Source organism: Miniopterus natalensis, chromosome 13 (genome assembly GCF_054644295.1).
Source record: "Miniopterus natalensis isolate mMinNat1 chromosome 13, mMinNat1.hap1, whole genome shotgun sequence".
NCBI lineage: Eukaryota > Metazoa > Chordata > Mammalia > Chiroptera > Miniopteridae > Miniopterus > Miniopterus natalensis.
This window is the reverse complement of record NC_142093.1, coordinates 16,641,722-16,655,684: the sequence shown is the minus strand read 5'-3', so window position 1 is coordinate 16,655,684 and position 13,963 is coordinate 16,641,722. Positions and strand designations below refer to the sequence as shown.

At 46.6% G+C, this 13,963-nt stretch overlaps 1 protein-coding gene across 2 annotated transcripts in view; it reads right to left on the bottom strand.

Moving 5' to 3' along the window:
• CRIM1 (cysteine rich transmembrane BMP regulator 1) overlaps nt 1-13,963 on the bottom strand; it is a 165,753-nt gene that overhangs the window by 81,947 nt on the left and 69,843 nt on the right. For both annotated transcript variants that reach the window (XM_087823471.1, XM_087823470.1), the window contains exons 3-4: nt 6,849-7,091; nt 5,683-5,803 (exon numbers count right to left, since the gene is read on the bottom strand). In XM_087823471.1, the coding sequence (XP_087679597.1) occupies nt 5,683-5,803; nt 6,849-7,091 (364 nt within the window). The remainder of the gene's footprint in view (nt 1-5,682; nt 5,804-6,848; nt 7,092-13,963) is intronic.

Below are 13,963 nucleotides of genomic sequence, written 5' to 3'. Positions count from 1 at the left end.
TACAGCCAGGCTGGATCGACCCTCTACCATATCTGGTGGGTCCATTTCTCTCAGATAACCAGTATAGAGGACAATTTCTATGCATCATCTTTAAAAGGTCTTCTTGTGTGTTTGTTCTCAAAAGTGACCTGGTTTCGTTTGGCAGATCTTCTGGGCGTTCCCTGCTGGGTGATGGGAGAGCACCCAGTTTAACTAGGCAGTCACAACATTCCTTAAGGAGAGGAGTTAAAGATAATGGTTGGCTAAATGACGCTTAAAGCTGAGGTGGTGCTCTGAGGTGCTAAATCATGGGTCTGCTCCCAGGTGACCCGCTGGCTGGCAAGTGAAGAATCAGAAAAGTGGCTGCCGAAGGGAAAAGAGCTTAACCACCAGGTTGCCTGGATGACACCTGAGGACCAGAGCCCCAGAGCCAGAAGGCCATTCATCTCTGGAAAGGGTCACATAGCTGCAGCACTCCACTAATTTTCTACAATCAGAAAATGAAATCAAAAGAGCACCTATATGAATAGATGTTGTGGTGGATTAAAAAATGGCCCCAAGCCTGGCCAGCGTGGCTCTGTGGTTGCGCATAGACCTATAATCCAGGAGATCTCGGTTCAACTCCTGGTCAGGGCACATGCCAGGTTGCGGGGTCGATCCCCAGCAGCAGGCATGCAGGAGGCAGCCGATCAATAACTCTCTCACTGATGTTTCTCTCTGTCTCCCTCTCCCTCTCTCTGAAATCAATAAAGATATATTTAAAAAAAAAAAATGGCCGCAAATTCTTTGCAGTTTCGCCCACCAAGAAGTGGAATCTATTGTCCTACTCTTTGAATCAGTGACTTGCTTTGACCAAAAGAATGTGGCGGAAGTGGTGGTGTATGACTTCCAAGTCCTGGTCTCTTAAGGCTTTGCTACTTCCTCTCTCAAGTCTGCCATCAGGTAACCCAGAATGACGCCCTTCCAGCCATCCCAGTTGAGTTCTCAGACGTGTGAGTGATGTCACCTTAAACCACCCAGCCCCAGAGGACCTGCCAGCTGACTACAGAAGAACCACCCACTTCACACACAGTCCTGAGAAATACTAAATCATTGCGTTTTAAGCTAGTGCATTTGGGGGTGGCTTGTTGTTACACAGCAGTGAATAACCGAAACATACGTATGTTGTGGTAATATGTACTACGCTGAAATAAATAAATATGTTGATGCGATCAAAACTCATTGTCACTGATATATTTCCTTGACTTAAAAAAACCAAAAACAGTCTTATCAAAAACGCTGCAGCGGAGAGCACAGGCCTTTGAATCAAAGAACCTGGGTTCAAGGCTTGGACCTGCTCTGTCCCTTGGACCAGAGAACACACATGATTTCGTACAAATCACGTACTTCTCAACCTGTGTTCATGCCCATAAATTCCTCAAGGAGCCAGGTGACAATAAAATGAGAATAAGAGAAGTGAATGCTCTGTAAAAAGCAAGGCGCATTACACAGTTAAGCTGCCACTGGTGCTGATACCTACAGGCTATTTAAAGACTTTTTTGTTTTTCCTTCTCTGTAAAGACGTCACTGGGATGAAAGCGTCTCCCGTAACCATCTGGGCTGTAAGTTTCCTTCTGCATGGAGGTGTCTGTATGCACACACGCACAGAGCACAGAAGGCGTTCCCAAGACGCGTGAAGTGTCACAAGCCCCAGGGAGAGTCCCACTTCTCCCCTGTGTCATCGTGCGGTGCTCAGGCCCCGCGTGTGGCCCTGATTCCCTTCCGCTAGCTCCTGAAAGGTGTGATGAGCTGCCACAGAGCTCCCGTCACAGCCCAGAGCCGAGAGAAAAGGTGGAAAGAACTGGCAGGGTGCCTGGAAAACTAAACCAAGCCGAGGGAAAGAAGAATTGGAAACGGTTAAAAGTTAATCATATTACTCATAAGAATGATGTCGAAACAGGATAAAACACAGCAAAAGAGGGAACATGCAGGACGGGCCGTTAAGAAAGAGCAGAGCTGCGGCAAGGAAGGCAGGTATAACCCATCCTTAGAAAGGGCAGAGGGAGGCCGGAGAGCCAGTACTAGTCCGCGGTAGAAATGAACAGAAATGGAAAGATACACCCCTGCGTGAAAAGGACATCTAGAGGGCAGCGTCTGTCACCTGTAGGAGCTCAATTCATGCTTGACGAATGAATAACTGAGTGAATGACTGAACCGAAAACAGACAACTCCAAAGAAAATCCACAAATGGAGTGAGGACTCACCGCGAAATAGGGCCGGGAGAGGCCTGAACGGGTGTAATAGTCTCACTGGGAATGGCAATTCCACTCAGATGGGAATGAAGGAGGGAGAAGTTTAATCTTTATGATGAGGGAGAGAAGGCCACAGATTCCTTTTGTGCGGAAGGCACAATAAATCCTTACAGAAAAGGTGGCTGCTGTCACCTGCCGTGACTCTCAGCCGCCAAACTGTCAGGCAGTTCGCCCGACGTTGTCCTAACTGTGCAGGGCCTTTCCCCCCTGAATTCTCCACACAGTCAGTTTTGATCTAAGGTGGCTCTAAGTTCTTAACAATCCCTTTTCTAATTATGCTGGTAAAGGTCAGATACTTATAACAGGGTTTTACATGTTCTACAGCGACCCCTAAACATCATGATTCTAAGAGCAAACCTTGACCATGGTTCACACATGGTTCACACACAAAACTCTCTTTTTTTAATTTCCGTTTCCACATAATTGTTCAGGCTTCTATTTCTGTCAAAGTATGACTCGGCTATTGTCGTCCTCAGTGAGTGGGGACCTACATGATAGGCTAAACTAGCTTAAGCCATGGTATGAACATTTTCTGTACTGACCAATTACTCAGTATTTAGTGCACACACAGAGAAGAAAGAAGATGCAATTCCTGACCTCCAGACACACCTTTTTGTTGGTGATGCATGTAACACAAAGAACAATGCCAAAAAGTATATGATTAACTGGCAACATGGAAAGGGCTATTTGGGGAGTTCCTAAGGACTGGGATGGAGCTGGCTGAAGCATGAAGACCTCTGTGGATGAGGTGGGATTTAACTGGAGTCCTGGGGGATGAACAATATCAGAAAAGGTGGAAGGGAGAGATAAAGGCATCCTGTGCTTTGAAAGGTGAGCTTGGTGTTTGGAATAGATGGTTTATAAAGTATTGCGAACTAGGCCATAAAGAAGGGGGTTGGGGAAACACTGCAAGGGTTTTAAAGTCAGACAATGGCAGGAAGACAATTTTTTCTTCTTCAACATATCAGTCATTATGGCTAGAGTGGGAGCATTTGTTTTCGTCTGTGTGTTTGTTCATTCATCAATAAATGTAGGCTGGCATAGTACATGAAATCTTACTCTAGGTACTAGAGGCTATAAAATATTCTCTTTCCTTGAGAATCAGAGTGGGGAAAAAGCTGACAAAAAAAATATCAATGATGCTGTATATTATTAAAAGTGCTACAATAAAGAGATGCATGGGAAATGAATGAAAAGGGAGCAGAGGAGGAGCACCTAAGTCATCCTTGGGGGCCGAAGGCTAGAAACACTTTGCAGAGAAGGAAATGCAGTCCTGACACAGGATTAGAAGTTGTCAGAGGGCGAGAGGAAGGGGGAGGGGGTAGAGGGGTCAACTGCAAATGCAAAGGCACCGACCACGAGCGCGCTCGGGGAGGGGCCGTGTCAGGTGGGAACACAGGATGCGTGTGGAGAAGGGGCCGGGGGTGAGCAGGGGTCACCGACTATCTAAAATACAGGAAACTAAAGAGCTGTGAGAACGTACCCCTTCCCTGCCAATAATTTACAGAGGGATTCTGAATCACTTCCTTCTCCACGGTTCCCATTTCTCCATTAGAGGCACCCTTCACTGACCATTCCTGAGCTCTGAATGCAAAGTCAAAATCACGCCCACACAATAACCACCATCCTACAGTGTATGTTTACAAGACTCACAGAAGCTTGGAGAGAAAACGGAAGGCATCTAGTTGAACCTCCTTTCCAACATAGCATTTCTTCTAAGCATTCCTGGCAGGTGGCCATCCAGACGGAAAGAAATCTCTCCAGATCCAGGGAGCTCCGTCTATCTCAGGAAGCAGCCCAATTCATTACAGTACATCATTAGCTGTGAGAAAATTCTTCGTCTTCGACTGAGATTAAATGGGTCTTCCTGTAGCTTCTACCCACTTCGAGCCCCTGGTGCGCCTCCTACACGCAGATGGTACTAGATTACACTTAGAGTAGCCAATTGAGAACGGCCCCCTTTCCTCGCTACAGGACTTGCTCATTAACAACTGGCTTAGTTCTGATTAATTAGCTTCTCTAACATTATGCGCCACCTTCCTTTTCATAGAGACCTTGAAGGGGACATCTGCTTTTAGCGATGCTCCATTTTCTCCCTTTATTGATTAGTGATACCTTATGTTTGCACAATAATTCACCCCTTTCCAAACACCTGCACGTAAACTCTCGTATCTCACATAAGAAGGTACTGCGCCACTGTTACTACGCTATCTTCACAGGAGTCTTTGCATCTGCCTTAGGATACAGTGTAAAAAATAGGGCAAGTCATGTCAAACATGTCGGAGAGAATTTCAGGGTTTCTGACAGGACAAAGGTTAGGAGAGGTTAAAGAACTCATATACTTTAAGACAAGAAAGAAGAAAGGAGTAATTGTCAGGGCGCTCTCTGGAAGTCTACTCCAATTATGGACAAATAACTGATACTTACCTTCACTAAGGACCAGAGACACTCCCATCTGTGTAATCACAACTACTCGTGCAACAAACACAGATGCGACGTGCCTGGCACTGGGACTGGGGGAGACAGAGTGACATAAAGCACTGTTTTAACTCTGGATAGTAAATGTAGAGCAAAAGTTAAAAGAAATGAGATGACTCAGTCAAAGTGACATCTTAGTGGCCTGGAGAAGATGGAGGGGAGGTCATGGCAAGGAAGAGGGGGAGAGAGCATCGGAGGAGAAGTGGGATGTAAACCCCAAGTTTCCAAGCAGGGTCCTCCCAAAAGCCAAGCACCAGGGCCAGCTCTACGGTGATGCTAGGAAGCCTCTCAAGGACGGGACCTGCCGTGCCTCATGTACAGGGGTGAGCCTGGTCCTGTGGGCTGAGTGGATGTTCTGCTGCTACAACTAGAATGCCAGCAACTTTCTTCCCCATCCGGCCAAAGAGAGATGTGTTTGCTACTCTGGAAAGCATGACAGAAACTTAGGCTCCTCTCTGCCCCTGCAAGGAATAGGTCTGGGTAGATGTGTGAATGCAAATGTGAAGAACCCCTTAGCAGCAATTCCATGATGTATGCAGGGGTTCATCCTAGTGGACACAGCGGTTAAGCTCCTGTAAGACGCACTGCAGAGTCTCAAATGACATGCCCACTATGGATGGACACCTCGCTGCCTCCCTGGCTACATCCTAAGGGGCATTTAGGCCTGGATAGTTCCCGGCCTGCAAAGGTACACAGCACCCCGATATGAAGACTCTGTAAGGATTAGTGACTTCACCTGATAACACCTGGCTTGGATCCGAGGCAACATACGTGTAAATACCAAGTCGTAATGACAGTGATCTCTCCACAGAAATGGGAGAAGACTGGGCTTCCCTAATTGTTAGGAAAATGAACTGCATGCTTGAAACTGTGCCTCCCAGGATGCTAACACACGAGACAGAGGAGGAAGCTCATACATGGAGGACAGACCGACCTTGTTGGCAGAGAGCAGCAACTGTCCGCTGTGAGTCTGACTTGAGTTTCGTAGCTATCCAGGGGGCACACGGCCTGCTGAACGGTGGGGCACTCCACAGTGCTGCAGTCCACGCTGGACACTGGAAGGGGCAGACAGAGGCACCGTTTACTGTGACATTTACTGGCATTCTGAGTCCCCAAATGAAACACTGGCTCTGGGCAGATTTCTGCAGCACCCTCGCTTCCCAGAACCCGTTGTTAACACTGGTGTTTTTACTGCACTCAACGTTAGAGAACGGTGATGTGTCCCAGGTCGTCCGTGCAAGGGAAGCAGGGGTCAAGATACTTAAGAAGATGAAGACACAGAGAGAGAGGTAAACCAATGGTGGTCACGTGGGTGGATGCTGACCGTCAGCCAGACATGTTTCTAATAAAAAAGTTCAAGAGATGGACAAGGGCCTGTTTTGCTTGAAGCATTTATCTAGCAGTTCAAAGGAGTCTGACCAATGGTTAGAAACTTATAAAGAGAAAATCACTATAGTCTAGCCCTACATTCACCGACCACACTAGAGAGACTGCAGAAAGAACCAGGATGTTAGGGGTAATTTAAAAAGCAAGAAACAGCTGAGACACGACAGCGAATCACGTGGCAAAGAAGGAAAGTCAATAGCCAATGAAGGCTTACACACGCTATCAAAGCCAAAAGATGGGGGGGGGGGGCAAGAGGAAAGACTGGGGCAGAGCATTTCCTTATAAAACGTCTGGCATTTTGATGCATGTATGTACCTAAAAACAGCTTCCTGTTTTATGTATGATGGTTGTTTTAAATGTAATAATTTAAAGTAACAGATAAATCTGCAAATGAAGGCTATGACCTTTTCTGGGGGAATGCAGTAGCAGACAGCATAAATTTTAACCCCACCTCTCCCATCAAGCGCACTTAGAGGGGAAAGAAGAAAAGAGAAACAGACGTGGTCCCCCTCTGGAGGCGTTTCTGCACCAGTGAGTGATTTCTCTGGCTCTCTGACCAGGAGGCCAGGAGTCGGGCTCCTTGCCCTAAGTGGCGGGCTGGCCGTGTGGGAAGAGAGTGCCCCTCTCCCCACGGAAGGAGAGACCCGGCTGGCTGCGCAGGGGCCTGCTGCCCTCCGACGCGAAGGAGCAGCTGCTGCTGAGGCGCGTGCGTACCTGGTTTGCACTCATACAGGTCACAACACTCTCCCGGCTTCCCCGAGGCCTTTGACACTAGTATGTTCAGGAATCCCGGCTGGCAGACTTTGCGCAGGCAGCCCGCAGGGTCGCACACGCAGCGGCTGGGTAAGGGGCAGCACTTCCCGGGGGGAGCGTAGCCCTCGATCAGAACGGAATCTTCGGGACAGCGCGGAGAGAACTGGACTTCACAGCGGGCCTTGGAGCAATCTGGCTTCTCTTCTGAATGGGAGAGAAAGAATTTAGCACATGCCCGGGCGCTGGGGGGCACCTCCCTGAGCGCGGGCAGTCCTACCGATCCATTCGCTAACCAAGGGGGCCGGGAGAGAGGGAGATCTGGCGGAAACCCTCACTCACATTCGGCTTAGCCAGCCATGGAAATCTCCCCTGAGAGGTGCTCATGACCCCAGAATGTGAGGCTGAAGCTGCCTTGCCTCCATCTCCCCTCTCACTTGTGTGGAACAACCAATGCCCAACATACTGACCAAGGTGAAGAAATGCAAAGGGAAGACGCCCACAGGACCTGGAGAACCTGAAAACTGGACTCCATCGCTGACTACATGAGAGATCTTTGAATTTAAAAGGAGTTTTAAGGGCTGTTCTTTGAAAAGAGTGCAGGCTTCAATACCAAAATAGATCCACAGATAAATCCTGGCTACTTCAGGGACTGGAGACAAGGTAGAAGAGCTCCACCTCCATGCTCTGAATTTTGAGATGAGCTTATGGAGATTCTATGATTCCATGATGTGGAATCTCAGAAAGGTGGAATATGAGCCAAATTCCCATTAATTTCCCTAAATGACAGCTGGTATGTTTCTGTCTCTAGCCGAGATCATCAAACGCTCCACGTTCTCTTTTCTCTAGTAGGATGTCTTGATGTAAGGCTGCGCCTCAGTTTTAGAAATGGAAATCAATCAAGCAAAGCCCTAGCTTCTGGAGCCCTCAGTCCATACCTCAGCTTCTCGCCTCAAGCTTTTAAGAAACCTATACCAACATTAGGTCCTCGAGGAAAAGACCAAAGTAAACCAAAAGCACATCATTGTAGCCCTGTGACCTTGGGGGAGGGAAGGGAGAGAACGAGTTCAGAAAACGTTGGGTGAACACAGTGTCATGTAGTGCTGGGGTCCGTTACCATAAGCTCTGTCTTTCCTAATGTAAAACGCGCACAGAATCACAGAGCAGGGTTAGATTCAGCTTACAGTCTTCTCAGTTACAATCCAGGCCTCCTCATTGTCAGCTCACTTAGTGCTTTATATTACAAAAGTCGGTCTACTTCTAAAACCAAGTGTTCCTTGGGTCTTTTTCTATCTTAACTGCTGTATCTTTCATGTCACTGCCCATTTCCTTGTCTACTTCCTGTCTAATCAAAACATAGTCTAGGAAAGTCTTCATGCTCATAGTTCTAGCAAATTCATTCAAAAACACGTATTGAGGGCCTGCTGTTCCAGCAGCCTGGGGTACAGCATAAACAGAAGAAACATCCCTGACCTCAAAAAATTTACAATGCAGTGGAGGGTGATAGAAAGTAAACAATAAACATTATAAACAAGCAAACTCTATAGACAGTTGAGGGTGGTAAGTGCTACGGGGAAAAAATAGAATAGAGCAAGGGGGGATTAGAATGCATGGAAGAAGAGGGGGCAGGTACAATCTGGTGAGAACAGGCATCATTTGGAGGCTGACACTTGAACAAAGATTGGAAGGAGTGAGGGGTGGTGGTGGGGGTGGCTGGGAGAGCCACCCTGCAGAGGGACAGCACGCCCGTGTGTCCCAGGACCAGCATGGGGGCCAGCGTTGCAGCAGCAGGATAGATGGAGGATGCATATATCTTATTTTCATATTCTAACCCCAGGCAATTGCTTTGAGAAGAGCAGTAAAGAGGAATTCCATCCTGGATCCCCGTCAGTGTGGGCAGAACAAAGTGAAAAGCCGAGTGAGAGAGTGACTCTTGACTGAACGGGGACCGAGTTTGTAAACTGCACTCAGTAGACGGCGTCGCTGGCTGACACGAACACGTGGTCTCACAGTTACTAAGAGCTCTGTGACTTTAACTGCAAATAGCACTTCATTCCTACTCTTGTTAATGAGCTGGATTTTTCTCTAGTGTTTTAAGATTAATGCTTAGTTTGCGTCTGTTTTATTTTCTGAGAATGCTAATAATTTTAATGATGGTTTTAATTCTTCAGCCAAATATTGCTCTGGTTACAGTCTAAATTTTGATATGCATTATACTCACAGTGTGACTCACTTCTAAATAATCTATAATTCAACTTTGGTTTCCTCTTTAATAAAAACTTTCTAAAAGAACGCTGTTGAATTTCTGCAGGGATTTTTTTTGCTTTCCTTTTGATTTTTAATTTATAGTTTTATTGTCTTGTTGCCAGGGAATGTAGGCTACACAGTCTTTTACTTCTGTAAATTTTTTTATTTTTAATTTTTAATGTTTTTGGGTTTTTTGGCATGCGTGGCGCCTAAGGCCAACTTTAAAATACATAGATGTCTGAAAAGATCATGTCCTCTGTTTTTTGAATACAAACTTACAAATCTATCAAATCAAGTTTTTTATGACATTCATTAGATTAGATTACAATTTTAATCTACTTTCCTGGAAGGATCTATATAAATCTTCCACTATGAACCCCTAACTTCTTGTGTTTCTAACAGTTTGTACTTTGAATTTTCAAGACTGTGCTGTTAACTTCATGACCAGCAGGCATACGACTCAAGCCTGTCTATGCTGACTTGGCAAACTGTAAAATAATGCTTTCAAATAATTTAGATGTCTAAGATCTGTATCTTTCCTTTCGTTTTGTAATTGTTAACCTTCTTATCTATTACCCTTCTCTTCTCTCAACCCCCCGTTCACCTTTCACTAGGTTACCCAGGGCCTCACTCACCCAGCGCCCGTCCCTGCCCCCAGCCAGGCGCAGCCTGCGACTTTCACCCGACGACGGTTACCATAGCATCAGGAGCTGCTTCTCTGATACCTTTTTTCTCAGTCTGTTTGAAAATAAGTCTTCCAGTAGATTTCATTTAGTCATCTATGTCTCTATTTTATCTCTTTCATGAAGAAATTGAGGAGAAAACTACAGCTAAACCATGTATTTCCCATCATTTAGAAGGCTTTTCTGACATTACCTCCGAAATTTTAATTTTCTCCATTTGAAAAGAAGCCTCTCCTGACTTTTTCCCGATGGTGTCTTAACAAATCTACATATAATACTTAAGTTAATTAATAAGCTTTTCAGTCTAGTTGCCCTGGCAACAACACTTTGCAGCTGGAATCTTTAATTAAAAAAAAAAAAAAAAAAAAAAACCAACAAAAACTGCCCCAGATATACCAAGACTAAAGTCACAGTATCACTTGCAACAGAGGTAATTAAGGGACAATAAGCTGGTCATCATTTTAATAATCTTCCTATAACAGATTAGCCCTTAAAATGTTGACAGGGTTGCCCAGTATCAATTACAGTAATACTGGAGCGTTTGTATCAACCCTGGTTACTTTAACCTGTGTGACTACACGCTGGCCAGCAGTAGACCCCCAGGTCTGTATGTCAACAGGGAAAGCGCAATCATGATCTACGTAACAAATGCATTCAAGAGTACTCGGTTTAAACACAGATTTAAATACAACCAAAGTCAGGTGAAAAACTACTAGATGGGAAGAGAAAAGTTATATTGCCAGATTCTAATGATATCTACTTAATTTTTATAGAATCCCCCGCACATGTACCACCAAGCCTTCCTCCTCTTTCAAAATCTCTAAATACAACAACAGATATGCTGCACACTTAGTAACAGAAAACCGGCGGCATTAAGTGGACTGGTGAATTCAAAGAGGCAACCACGGAGTCCACGCTGCCGGGTCCTCGGCTCTTTCCTGAAATCCAGCCCAATTCTCACGCACACACGCAAGAGGGCAGGGTCATTCGGAGGCGGGATCTTTCAAGGGACTCCGATCTGATGAGACTGGATCACCACAGAATTTAGCAGGTAGAGCAGAGTACAGAGGGGAAGAGTCTGGATCCCTGTTTCCCCCACACTTCCCTCTGGTAATCTCTCCCCTTTATCATCTCACTGCTCTAGAATCTGAAGTCCCCGAGCGGCTAACTCTCGGCCCTGGGGAGCACAGGGGCCTCTTGGTGGCCCTGGGAGACAAAGCTCCTCATGGTACCGGCCGAGGCGCAATCTGTGAAGTCCTCTCAAGTCCTCTCGCTCATTCATTCACCAGACATTCACTGAATGACTTCCATGCGCAGGAAACAAAACGAAGTCCCTGCCTTCCTGGACTCACAGCGCCAGGGGAGTTGGACCATGAACAACGCGCCACACAGCGCGGGGCCGGGCGGCGATGAACCTCTGAAGCAGAACCGGCGACGCGGGTGGACTGCATCAGCCAGGCGGGCGAGGGCAGGTCCCTCTGAGGACACGGCACCCGAGCAGAGGCCTGGACGAAAGAAGACACGCAAAAAGCAAGGCGGCAGGGTCCAGATGCGGGGAACACAGAGAATAAAGGCTTGGAGGCCAGAACGCGCTACTCTGCAAGCACAAAAACGTTAGTTAACTCCTGACCATTAAGAAGAAACCTAAACTAGCATAATTCACCAGTAAAAAACACACCAATAAACACAAGAAAAATATTTTGATGGATGTTTCTTACTAAGAATTCAATTCTCAGAAGCATGCCAGAGCAATGGAAGCCATCTCTACTAACTGGGCACCTTCTACGTGTGAGGCAGCGTGCCTCTACTCGTTGCCACACCCCTGTGCACTCCCACGTGAAAAAGAGATGACATCTCCTTGGCAGGTGAGGAGACAGGCACAGAGGAGCTAAGAAACTTGGCTACGGTCACAAAGCCAGTGGCAGAGCCTCCGAAGCCCACGTTCTTCTGAGCCCACAATGCTGAGAGCAAGAGGAACGTCAGCTGCCCCAGCCGGCGTTCCTGGCCCTGGGTATATTTCGTCCATGGCTACCCTTCTGCTCACACACAGAGTACAGAATTGATTTACAAAGGGAAACGGGGCTCAGCGTCCTTGGTGTGGCCCCATCTCTTTCTGCTCGGCCACCCTCACAGTCTCATCCGCCCCCTGGCCCTACAGACGCCGCATGGTAAGAGGAGGAGCCTTCCTGTGCCCGTGATTATTCTGTTCTCAAAACTTCTATTACAAATGCAAGGCACATGCCATCCCAGCATTTTAAAATTTAGAGACTGACTCCTTTAAAGTTACACTGGGAATTCTTTTCATTCACATTCCATGATTTTATCATAACCTTTTTTGGCAAGCTTCGCGGTGAAGACTTGTTCCGCACAATCATAACCCCGAGGGGAAAAAATTAGGCTTGTTGATACAGTCCCAGAAATAGTTCATATTTCAGCTCGTTCAGAAAACACCAGCTGTACTTTCCCAGCATTTTCTTTTACTCTGATTTTAGGATTTAACAGTGATGGAATCTACTGTGAGATCCCATCACTGTTAAAGACGGTGGTTCGATAAAGATGCCGGATTAAATTGTTTTCAATGACCTAATAGAGTTAGCTTGCATCCTAGCAGAATGTAAATTAGCCAAACAGAAATTAAAAAATTAAATGATCTGTAAAACTGCAACACGTGATATTTTAGTGGTTCTCAACGCTGGCTGTGCATTAGAATCACGTACAAGGCTTTTAAGAAAACCGCTGTCTGGATCCCACCTTAAATCAAAGGAGAGTACCTGGGGGAGGAGCCTGGTAATGAGTATTTGGTTTAGTCCCTCCCTGGGTGATTCTACTGGGATCAGGGCTGAGAATCACTGTGTGGCTCCAAGCAACCTGGGGATCTGCACAGGGAGGCTGCCCACTGACAACAGAGCTTCTCCAAGGGCATGTCCAAAGGGCACCGAGCCCTCCAGCTCTCCGCCTGCCACCGGGCTGGGCTGGTCCATGCTGTATGCGGAGCCCCGAGGTCCCTCTAAGAATGGCCCAGACCACACATCTTTTCTGTGCAGGGTGTTACTGAATTGGGTTGAAAATGATGCTTTAGATCAGAGCTTTGCTACCAAAGGATGGCCTCTGGACCAGTGGCGGCAGCAGCACCTGGGTGGGAGCGTGTTAGACCTCAGACTAGATCTACTGAATCAGAGCCTGCACTTCAGCAAGATTCCCGGGTGATCCACCTACTGTAACGTCTGAGATGAACTGCCTCCAGAGTGGTGGTTCTCAAACAGTGGGCCATGGACCAGCCCGTGAGCATCTCCTGGGCACTTGCTGTAAGTGCAAATTCTAAGACCCCACGTCCGACGCCGGGGCGATGCCCAGCAATGTGAACAACCCCCATGTGAATCTCATGCCGCTACAGTCTGAGAACCACAGCGCTAGAACAAGGGTTCTCAAACCTGGCAGATATGCAACCCCCCTGGGGAACTTTAAACATGCAGAAGCCCAGAGGATGGCCCAAACCAATGAAATCAAGAATTACCGGAAGCGGGACCCCAGCATGAGTATTTGTAGAAGTCCCTGAGATGCACCAATGTGCAGACCAGGTCGATCCACCATTCCAGGCACCCCTTCCCCAAGCCTCTGCACTCCCAGGGGACTCAAAGCTGCTTTGATTCTTAGGAACCTTGTTGGACAAGGTCAGAGCTTCCCGGGAGGAGTAAAAAGAGCTGAGAGGTTTACAGGCTCCACCTCTGGTGGGAGGTAGTGGGGGTAAGGACCCGGAGTGTCAGATCCCAAATGTGTGCATATGTATCCTACTGAATCTCAAATCACAGTTTATTAAATTTATTAGAATTTTGAGCCAGAGACATTTTATTCCATTATCTGTTAATTCACACCAGGAACACATACTCAATTTACTCCCAGAGGGATTTGCCATTCAAATAATTACATTTCTACATTCATACACAGCAACAAATTTTCAAAATGTAACAATGTTTAGAAATCTGGCAATAAAATAAAACCAAAGGATGGTTTGGATAAATGTACAAAGGGAAGATTGACTTCAAAAAGATGATTTTTTTTTTTTTTAACCTAATAAACTACAGCCTTCTCTGAATACCTGTCCCCCTTTTTTTGGCCACAAACTCACGCCCACAAAAAAAGGAATGAAAA